At 39.9% G+C, this 11,474-nt stretch overlaps 1 protein-coding gene across 1 annotated transcript; it reads right to left on the bottom strand.

Moving 5' to 3' along the window:
- Positions 1-7,020: 7,020 nt before the first annotated feature.
- Positions 7,021-10,498, bottom strand: six3a (SIX homeobox 3a). The gene is made up of 2 exons (XM_014179983.2): positions 9,645-10,498; positions 7,021-8,113 (listed from the first exon to the last, which is right to left on the bottom strand). The coding sequence occupies exons 1-2, from the start codon at positions 10,334-10,336 to the stop codon at positions 7,921-7,923; spliced, it is 885 nt and encodes a 294-aa protein (XP_014035458.1). The 5' UTR covers positions 10,337-10,498; the 3' UTR covers positions 7,021-7,920.
- Positions 10,499-11,474: the final 976 nt, after the last annotated feature.

Here is an 11,474-nt window from a genome sequence, read left to right as displayed (position 1 = left end):
ATTCTTCAACGATGACGACATTTGGATAGCCCACGCAGTTATAAATATTTCGATGCCTGTTATCCATCTTGCAACCAACAGTGAGTCAGTATCATATAGGCCTATGTCACATCTCTGTTATTGTTACTTCAAGCAAATTCCGGTAGATGGCAGTAACAGCACGTGTAATGGTGGCAGGTTGAACTTGTGTCAATGCACATGGCTTTGTGCAGAAACGCTGTGCTCGGAATCGACACTGGCAGGGGTTGTTTGTGAGCACGAGCTCAGATCCGTGGGTAATCCATTCTACTGGGCTAAACGGAGGTTAAATTGATAAGGGCAACCAGGCTCGAGTCAATCTCCAACCTTTTGTTAAATGCAGTCTGGGTTTATAGGCTGCTTATGACGCTATATGTGTGCTCCACATATTTACATGAACTACAAATGATTTTGCTTTATTTGAATAATTCTCAAATGTGCCCTGACAGTCATATTTTTGTTGGAAGTCATTTGGGAAAGGGTGCTGGAGTAAGGATCAGGATTTTGCTTATGTATGTTCCCTTGGATAAGAAAGTTATTTGTAGTAACATGAATCTCTCTAAAAACCTGTACGGATTCATTTCAAATGATGAAATCTTGCTGTCAGTCTTTATTTAGCTTCATCCCAATTCCCAACAGATAATTTATAGGCAGTGGTTCTTGGGGGTGATTCGTTGTGTCCTATTTGAGGCTATTTGAACCAAAACACAAAATATTTCTAAATATATATAGACTGTAGTTGTATGTTATCAATGCCAACAAATATAATATGATAGGATGTGTTAGATGAAAACAACAAATACAATGTACACTAATATGTCTATGATAGTCATAGTTGTAGACTAATAGTTCCCAAATGTGTTTGTTTAAAATAATACAAGGCGTTTCATAAATGTTTTGTTAACGTTTATAAAATACATTTTGAGCCATTTGGCCAACAAACAAAAAAATTAACTACGTTTTTAATTGACCCGGGCATATTTATAATAAATAAAAAGTATTTTTTAGAGGCCATATGTAATTCTGTGTTTTTAGCTGTTTTTATACGTGGACGTAGGCTACAGATTTGTTGCGTTGTTCCTTCCATTCATTACAATTTCTAAGCCAGTTCAGAAATGGTCAGTAGGTGTCAAATCCCGAGGATAGACGAAGAGAGGATGAAAAGGTGTTTACTGGCTTCAACTGGCGGCCAATCTGTCGCTCGTTATTCGTCCTCGGCTGAGCAGGTTTTCGGTGTGTGGCCGAGTCCATCCGGTCCTTTCAATGCTACTGCTAGTGAAGGGACTCGTTTCGCCTAGAACTCTCCCTCTGGTCAAACAATAGAGCCGAACGTTCACTGACAGACCATGGAACAATCGCCAATTCATAAGGGAGATGTCACCAAATCGCCAAAGTCCAGCTAACATGGCATTCGTGTAAATGGTTTCTTGCTAATAAACTCCTCTCGAATGATGTCTTTGTTGAGAAGTCAAAGATTATTTACAAAATGAGTCAATTTCTAAACGGTTTCATGATTGTTGGACAGAGTCGCCGTAGGAGGCGCGGGAGACTATTGGTGGCTCGGTGCTGACCTCTCCGGCGCAGCAGGGCTCCCGAGCAGCGGCGCTAATTGAGCACGCCGAGCCAGAGGACGACTTCAGCATCCTGTCAGGAGATATGAGATATGAGACCAAACTTCATCAATCTCTCTCTCTCTCTCTTTCTTCCTCTCTCTTTCTCTGCTCAGTTTACTTCTATCATTTTTACCAATTCACATCCTCCTGACAATATCTATATGAATGAAGTAGGCATGTCTTGCTTCTGAAACTAGACAGGGCCTCGTTTCCCAGATTCTTCGTAGCGTTAAGATCATCGTTAGAACTATTTTATGGTATAGGCCTATCTTTAGTAGCCGATCTGTTTCCCAGAGCCTTTGTTAGTAATTTGCTCTTAAAAACATTCAGCCAAAGTGCATCGTTAGATGTTTTTCGCCCTTCAGCGTCACTTTATTCATTGAAGATCTCCAATAAACATAGAATAAAGATGTTATGCTAGGTATCTGTCTGACCGCGGATAACTTCAGAACTAAGTTCACAGCGCATAGTTACAAAGTTACCAAGTATTTGCATATGTTACAAACAAGTGAAAGACAAAACGATGCTTCGGATGAAAACCGAGATGATTGCATTAAAAGATAAATATGCTACATGGGCCTAGAGGCCTATATTTAAATTCTATTGAAATCATATTAACTTTTATTTTGCCACTAGGCTACTGTTTGTAATTTGTGCCTCAATATGTTTCATGATGTGTGACAAGATGTGCGCAATGATGTGCCCAATCTGTGATTTAGTGCATTATTATTGGGTTATCATAATAAACGGGACTCAATATGTGCAGCCATAGGTGGTAATATCTCTCTAGGAGCTGAAACGTCGTCAGTATTGTGGAAGAATTCTAATGTTAAATATTTAATTGGAGAAGGCTGATCCTAGATCCTAGATCCTAGATCAGCCATGCTTTTCTTTCGATTCCATCTATCAATATCGACACACTAACTACGCACTTTCTCTCTACGTGCTTGTTTGGGAAACGCTCTTAAAAGTGTGGCTTGTAAATAACGATGCATCTGGTACGATCGTGCTCATGCTTAATTTTAATCGCAACTTATTTTACAGGACTACGCCACTATGCCAAAATAATTGGAAATATGGAGTAGTTTTGGGTATCACAATTAAATGCGGTTATTTCGTTTCAAATAAAAAATGTCTTAAAACTAGGCCAGATTATCTAAAACTGAATCTGAGGGACATTATGCAAACTGCTATGAAATAATAATTTGTCTATTTTAAAAATGGTACTAATCAAGAGGCTAATAAGCAAATAGATAGCAAATGTGGATGTGTAAATGTGTGTAAGATATTTTATCTTTTGGTAAAAGTTTATTCATGTGTTTAGTCATCTTGAAAAAAATTGAAATTCTTTAAATATCAAATAATGAATCATACTAAACTATGAAAATCGTATTGTGCACAGGTTTTCACAAACTAATGTTATAGTCCTATTTCTCTCCATGTGTTTGTGTTTTCTATTTTCAGTGCATACAGCAATGCCCTTAGAAATAGAACCATATAAATAGAATGAAATATTTCATTTCAAGTCCCATCTACCATGGCATGAGAATAGCTGTTGAAAACACAGGTGCTAGCGGTATTTAAGCTGCTCATGGGTCTGTCTGCCCAGTGTGCAGAAGGCGCGAGATCAGAGCTATGCCCAGCACCCCACACCCTTCATTGAGTAGTAGAGAGGTGTGTTTCGGATGAACAAGCTAAAGTTGGGTTGCTTTCATGTTGTGCTTGTTTAAAAGGGGTTATGGAATGGTACTAATCGGCATTAAACCATTTCCCCTGTGCTGACCAGTTTTAAAACGGTAAGCATCAGAGGAGCTATGATCCCATCTGCCTATGGTTCCAAATGAAAGTTCAAACGGTTGGCTTATACACCACTGATCCTGTATCATAGCTTCTCGTGACCCTTCAATTACTATTTAATAGAATTACAGTTTTAAATCCCAGTAGTTTTAGAGAGGGAAGAATGTTTATCACGGGCCCTGCATGCCATGGAGACTACATCAGACAGGTGCTTTGTGGCATTCTGAGAACAAGTCATAGACTGCTCCCTTTTTAGTTTTGAACTGCATGGAAATCCCCCCCCCTCTCTCTCTCTCTCTCTCTCTCTCTCTCTCTCTCTCTCTCTCTCTCTCTCTCTCTCTCTCTCTCTCTCTCTCTCTCTCTCTCTCTCCCTTACTAAACACACATACACACACACATTTTCGTGCAAACCTATAGTCCGCCTTCCTACCTTTTCTCATATGATCCTTTGAAATCCAACATATGCCTCGAATTCCTCGAATAACAAAATGCGTCAAAATGCATGCCTTGAGCAACCAATGCAAATTCTTGGAATTGTAAGTAATGATATCTCCACCTGTAGTTTCCAAATTGCAATTGAGTAGACTTACACCCTAAATTGTAAAAATGAAAATCCTGTCAATTAATTACCTCTCTAAAATGCTGTTAGTATGGTGCAGTAGGCCGGTAGATTTCTCCACCAATAAGAATATAGTCTACTAACTGTTTGTCCGACGTCTTACCTTTTTCAAGGCCTTTTTTAACCAAAAGACCCGGTCCTGACAAGAACGCCTGCACTGTGAGGCTGCGCCACTGCTGCACGCGCTGAATCCGGGTCAGAGGGAACTGCCGCTCTTTGAGAGCTGCATGAATACACACGAATAGAAAAGTTGTGCTCAGTTAACCGATGAAATCAGAGAAAAAACGGGGCAGTGCAAGCCTTTCTCACTGCGGACCATGGCCAAATAGTTTTGGGCTGCCTCGCTCGCAAGGTTATGGGAATAGGACAAATAATCCATTATTCTGTTTGTTTGACGCACGCACTATAGACCAGACACAGATACGGAGTGAAAAAAAACCATTCCCGTCCATTGTTGCTGCACTCGTCTCACATTCTCGTTTACTTTCTGTACGTATTTAGATGTGAGTATCAGAGACGGCGACTACTCCTGGCAAAGTTATTTTGTCTCATGATATATATTCGACTTGACAGATCACGAACAAAACGCTGCACCAGTAATGATCCCTGATGAAACAAAAGACCTCATCTACTTAATAGTTAGAGGTATTATATGTCCTATGTTATATATATAGGCCTATAATGCCGTCTGCAAAATGTCAACCACCTGCAAAATGTACATTCACATTTTTTTTAAATACATAAGATATTTGTTTAAAGTTATTCTTAGTTAAGCTACTACTACAACATTTTATTTGCTGATTAAGTTTAGAAAGAATACATGCAGTTTATTTAACTTCCGTTTAATTATCTTTACAAATCGTATGGTCCGGCTCCGGCTTTAAGTATCGGGAAATATGCAAATCACTTTCATTGAGGCTCTATCCTAGGCCTACTATGATTGTTATAGCGGACATCTGCGTTATAGTTAATCCCCCATATCCTTTTTATTGATAAAAATGCTCTTCAGTTTCCGATTAATGTAATCTTAATCATGGCTGGGACTTGTCGTCGCCAATAAACTAATGTGGTCTGAGAGGGTCTGCTGCGGTGATACAGATCAGCTATGGTTTCCACTGCCGGGTGCGGGTGATAGGCCCTATCTTTCTCCTGCAGATGGATTTACCAGTTAAAACGGGCTTAAATGCAGATTTACCACAACTCCCAATGAGTGCACTCTAATCAGTTCATATTTGTTTTTCTGCAGCTAGTTTGCATTAGGGCCTAGTTATTTATTTTTTAATCGATATTGCACTAGGCTAGGTTTAGTGTTTTAGGGTTATTTTGCTATTCATCTCACGACGATAAAAACGATATGAGTAGCCTAGGTAGCCTATGCTCAGTGAAAACTGATGTAGCGACACATGAATAAGACCGAATAAGACCTTGAGAACTTTGCATTAAAGAGTTTAAGCCTATGCGTAAAATTCGATTTATGCTCGTTTCTCAATTTTAGGAGACCCTGCATTCGTGCCCATCAAATGGAGACAGCTTCTCAGTAACACACACACACACACACACACACACACACACACACACACACACACACACACACACACACACACACACACACACACACACACACACACAGACACACACTGACACACACTGTTTTCTATTGTGTTATTGACTGTACATTTGTTTATCCCATGTGTAACTCTGTGTTGTTGTTTGTCGCACTGCTTTGCTTTGTCTTGACCAGGTCACAGTTGTAAATGAGAACTTGTTCTCAACTGGCCTACCTGGTTAAATAAAGGTGAGAAGAAAAAAACACACAGTCGCCGAGTTAAGTAAGCCAGTAACATTGTTTTACAAGTGGGTTATTGGTGAACTTTGCAGTTAGTTTAAGTTGTTGCCATGTGAAAATTCTGGGTTGGAATATTGTCGAAAAAAAATACCCATATTTTTGTCTACCGACATTCCGATGTCAAAGCAATGAGGATCTTGGCCGCGGAATGTATTCCTTTGTCAGCATGTTCGTTTATGCGTTTCACTTTAGGTCAATGTCCTTTAGCTCCTTTGGTTGGACTAAGGGTAATGATCAACATTTTCAAGATATGTTCAATAGATGTTTCCTAGACTTTTTTTTGGATTGCAGCTCATTAAGATATCCCGAGTGTCAACGACATATGTCAATTCCAATGTCAATAGAATTGATACACTGCATGCATGTACACGCATTCTGTTTTGTGTCTTAAAAGTTAATGATGTTAAACTGTTGAATTGAGTAGTTAGTTATTATTCCACCAACAGAGTAAAACAGTTGTAGTCTCCCTGAGCCCAGAGGTATGCTCTGGCCTACTTTTTCTCCTTTCAAAGGAGACTTCCTGTCCTCATAGTGACATTGAAACTATACCGTTCATTTTTCACAGCTACAAAACATGTTGGTAGGGTTTTAGAGAACGGGAACTCTGTCGAGGAACAATAGTAATCTACCATAATAATTCTTTTCAGTTCCCTTGTAAGTATAAGGGTTATTACGATTGGTTTTGATTTTAGGATAAAACGCCTGGGGAAAGCTTTTCTGTGGGGAATGCTCATCCCTGGGTGAAGAAAGGCTCTTTCACCGACCCACAATGAGAGATTGAGGCAGGGGAGGAGTCCACCATGATTAGTCCATTTAATGGCGCGTTTACTTAATTTCTGTATTCACTGGCAACCATAAACAAAAGGGGAAACTGGACTCTCGTTTAAGAGCCTATAACGTTGACATTTACCATAACACATGCATATATTTAGGGGCAAAATACTTTTTTTTTTACATCGTAGGCTATAACCTATGTGTAGTTTCATAAAGGACCACAGCATGTGTATCAGAATCATTATGCTCGCATGAGCATAACATAACCACTTCTCAACATAGGCCTAGATGCTCATAAACGCTTGATGGTGGATAATGAACACTCACTTAAAAGAGAGACTTAATGCAGAATATATAAGAAAATGGAATACTGTATTTGATTTAGAAATGTACATTAACATAAACACGCAAGAAATGAACATTGAATAATAAGCGCTTTAGGTGATGCACGGGGAAGTATAGGACTTGAATTGTTGAAGAATATTCCAATGTTTATATTATATACCTTTTGCATAAATGTGACCGATAACACGTTTATATAGCGTCATTATCCCATGTTAGGTAGTCTATCAAAACAAACAAACAAAAGAAACGCCTAGAGCACTTTTTTTACGTTTTGACAAATATTTTATGTATAGGAACACCAAGTCAAGAACAGGGATAGAAAAGAGGATGGAGATGGGAGAGCAATATTATGTACAAGCATATCTACACATATAGGATATTACAGACCGCGGGAGAATGATGGCATTATTTGAGATATACATAATTCAATATAAAATCTTAAAATAAAAATAAAAATCTGATACAGTCATAACGATTGGGTTCCACATTTGACCATGTAGGCCTACCCCACACAGGCAGTGACAGAAGTGTATAGTAAAAAGGTGCTTACGACGTAAATGATTGTCTGATGAACATAAAGTAAAACAGGATTGCATCTTGGCTGAGCGGCATCATCACTTGGACTAAAACAGAGATGAAAAGGCGATAAACACCCTCTGGTAATTCCCTCTTCTCGATTATCCTTGTAGAAATATTGAACAGGGTATTTTCCCCAGATACCAAAAAACATCATGCAGGTAGTGGTGGGGGTAGGGGAAGGCTTGGTGGGTCCATTGAAAGCGCTTAAAAAAGACGTGCTTTTATATTTTTTTTAAATATTTAAATCAATTGGTCCTTTTTTCATCCCGATATTTCATAGTTTTTTTTTTCAGGTCCATATTTCCTGTAAATATTTCTCTTTTTTTATATCATACGTCGCACTCGGAGTCACTGGAGGTTACTGAAAGAATGGACGTTCCAGTATCAACTCGCTCTGTCATACTGGAGATGCTGGTAGTAGGACTGGCCGCGGTCGACGGCGATTCCGCCGAGCTGCGTGGAGTGCACCCGGATTCTGAAAGGGACCGCATACCGTTCTGTCCTATTCCCTGGTGCTGAAGCCTGGAGAATATAAAGAAAGGGAAAATAACATAGCAATTAAATACAGTGTTGCTCCGCAAAATTGCGTTCAGCCTGCTTGTCATTCATTCGCTGACAAACCTTTAACAAATGCAGCTCTGTAGCCTACACATAATGGGGGTATGAATTGGCTAAAGCAAAGCAGATACAAATACTAAATGTGGGAGAAATATAAGAGTCTATGTTAAAGTAACAGGCGTGTTGTTAGCTTCTTAAATCATGGCCAATGTAGTTTGAGAAGTGTCTTTCTTTTATCGTAGATTGTGTCATACCCAGGCCTATCCAAATGAATGAAAGATTACATTTTTCTGATTTGTTTTGATTTACTAAATTAATTAATCCATGATGTACTCTTTCATCACTGAGAAAATGCAGATGAAGAAATATAGCTGTGTTTTTCACCAACTTGTCCGTTTTTATTCAGTTGGCTTGTTTAGTTCACCAATTTGTAATAAATTATTGCATTGCAAATAAATAATAGGCTACACACTGTGAATCGAAAACATGGCTGCAAAACAGGCCATCATTTTAGAATAAATATTTTGTATTTATGTTTATGTTGATTTATATCAAGAGTGTTATGCATCAATCATTTCCAAACATCTATAGCCTAATGTATGCGTTTCTTATGTGTAAAAAGCACCACGAATAAAAATGTAAAATTGGTAACTGAACTCATATTAATATAGCAAAACTACCCCATCTTTTTGTGTGTTTTAACATTATTATTTGGTTGTAGACCTATCATAGTCTACACTGTCTTTTTACAGGTGCAACCATTGAATATATAGGCTTATAATATTATTTTGATTAAACAAGTAACCAATAACCTACAGTATTTGATCGTAGGTGTTATGTTTCCTGTTTGGGATCCATATCTATACCACCCCTGCAGTGTGTGTGATGTTTCCAGACAAAAACGTTCACTTGTTGAAGATAACAACACTCTCTTTGGGATTCAAGATGATAATCGAAAACGTGCACTATTGTAGTATCATCATAATATGCTGTACTCAAAGTTTAACAGACTTATCAATAATTATTTGCGTTATTGTCTGGAATATAGGACAAATTCAAATGTACATTGTTGATGATTTTCTTTGTGTGTATTTCCTGTTTTGTTATCTAACGCATACCTTGATGTTTTCATTTTGCTTATCAGGGATACTAGCATACCAGGATAGCCTGAAGCCTACAAGCTTTGCTTTACGCACCAAAATGTTTTACGCATTATACTATTTGGGGGATTATTTTGGAAAACAATAATAGTTATATTTTTCGGTAGGCAGTGATTGCATAGGCCTATGAGATCAAAAAGTAAAATGTCGCCGTGCTCCCTCCCCACCCCTAACTATACACCCAACTTGCTCATTTGTAACCCCTCTATAACCGTGTGTATTACTACGATGAAGTTGAACATTTACATGGTATATTTGCATTTCGATTATAGGAATTATTGGAGTCTATTTGGTGCTATGTAGCATATGCTATGACAAATTAACAGCGTACTGACCTGTTTTTTGCTGCGGCGGCTCTGTCTCGTTGCCTCCGGTTTTTAAACCAATTTCCGACCTGTGTAGGAGTGAGTCCAGTGGCTTGAGCCAGTTCCCTTTTCTTGCTGGGGTTTGGATATGGGTCCTGAAGATACCACTCCCTTAACAGACCGCGCGTCCTCTCTTTGAAACAGTGCGTCTTCTGCTCGCCATCCCAGATGGTCCTGGGCAGGGGGAACTTCTTCCGTACCCTGTACTTGTCAACCGGTCCTAAGGGACGACCGCGCAGCTTCTCGGCCTCCTGGTAGTGTGCCTCCAGCCACATGGCCTGCAGTTTGCCGTGGGAGTCCTTGGTAAACTTGTGGTTCTCCAAGATGTGGTACAGGTCTCGGAAATTCCCCGTGTGGAAAGCAACCACTGCGCGAGCTCGCAGGATCGACTCATGCTTGTTGATCTGCTCGCATGCTCCGGGTGCCACCGGCAGGGACCACAGGAATCGTCCCAGCCGTTCAATGTCTCCGGTTTCCTCCAGCGTCTCGCAGACGCTCGCCACTTGCTCCGGAGAGAAGTTGAGGGTCGGTAGCGCAAACATTGACAAGTCTTCTGGAGACCTGGTGCTGGGAGTGCTGCTCGCCAAGAGCACAGGGCGCTCAGCGAAGTTTGGCAGGAAGAAATGGGAGGGATAAAGCTCTAAAGGGGATCTGAAAACCATGGAATGACCTGAGAGAGAAAGAAAATTATCAAGAAAAAGAATGACGAGTAAAGATTGTATGATTCAATAGCTATCGCCTATAATGACACCAGCCTCATAATATCTCCCCCTAAATCCACCGTGAGTGTAGCATTGAAACATTTTGTTTCGCTTTTCTATTGGTCTTCTTGGTGTCGTTGTGAGGTTGTCATGGCAGCCCTGCCAATCACTGTCAAGCGTGCCAATCATTAGCCACTACGTAGACTAGGGCTTTCACCACTTCTGTTGCAAGCACGGGGGGTTATCACAAACTCCAATCTCAACACCGCCCTCCCACTGCACGGCTCTCGTGAAGTAGAAGCCAACGCTCGCCTATTTGTTGAATGGAATGAGCAATTAGTGGGTGGAATATTATTGCGATCTTAACGAGGCTCGTTAAAGCTAAAGAAGATATGTAGGGTAGAGATGCTTGGTGGGGGGGGGGGCACACACCGGTATACACCTTTGAAAAAAATTGCTTATAACAGAGTCAATTATTTTCGGATAGCGTAATAGGCTAGGCTATATTGCGCAACATATGTAAAAAAAATATATATATACAAAAAACACTTATTTTAAACCAATGAAACATAGTATTGGCAATTTGTTACCGTTTGATATGACTGTCTGACTTTTACTTCCGGAGATGAATCGGGAAATGCTATATGTCAATATTTTCGTGACAGGGTCTGGGCACTAGCTTTGCTCAGAGACCAGCAGACCCGGGCTGGTGTGGGAGTAATGAGCAGTGGCTCACCCTCTAGTCGAGTTTGGCCTCGGCTGGTATTACGCAGCGGTGCAACCCTGGCCCACTGCCCAGCGCGGGTGTTTCCAAACATTGTTTTCATGTCAAATGAATATCGATGGGGTGCATTGTAATAATTAAATGCTGATCAACTGGACCATTTCAATTAAGAACGTTTTTCCAGTGTTATTTTTTGTTGTTGATGCAGCTCTTTCGCTCTAGGCCTAGTAGTTTTGACGACCATGTATCAGTTTATATCATTATGGTGAGAATGATTAGTCTGCCACAATATAGCCTACAGAAAAGTAGGCCTATAACCTGTTTTCATTTTCACAAACGATAGGCATGATCAATATCCACATTTGTCTCGGGATT

Source organism: Salmo salar, chromosome ssa28 (genome assembly GCF_905237065.1).
Source record: "Salmo salar chromosome ssa28, Ssal_v3.1, whole genome shotgun sequence".
Lineage (NCBI taxonomy): Eukaryota > Metazoa > Chordata > Actinopteri > Salmoniformes > Salmonidae > Salmo > Salmo salar.
The sequence above is the reverse complement of the archived record's forward strand: the minus strand, read 5'-3'. Positions and strand labels throughout refer to the sequence as shown.

Coding starts and splice junctions, on each gene's coding strand:
- six3a (XM_014179983.2), bottom strand. CDS start 10,336: ATGGTTTTCAGATCCCCTTTAGAGCTTTATCCCTCCCATTTCTTCCTG. Junction 8,114..9,644: donor GCCGCCGCAGCAAAAAACAG/GTCAGTACGCTG, acceptor TATATTCTCCAG/GCTTCAGCACCAGGGAATAG.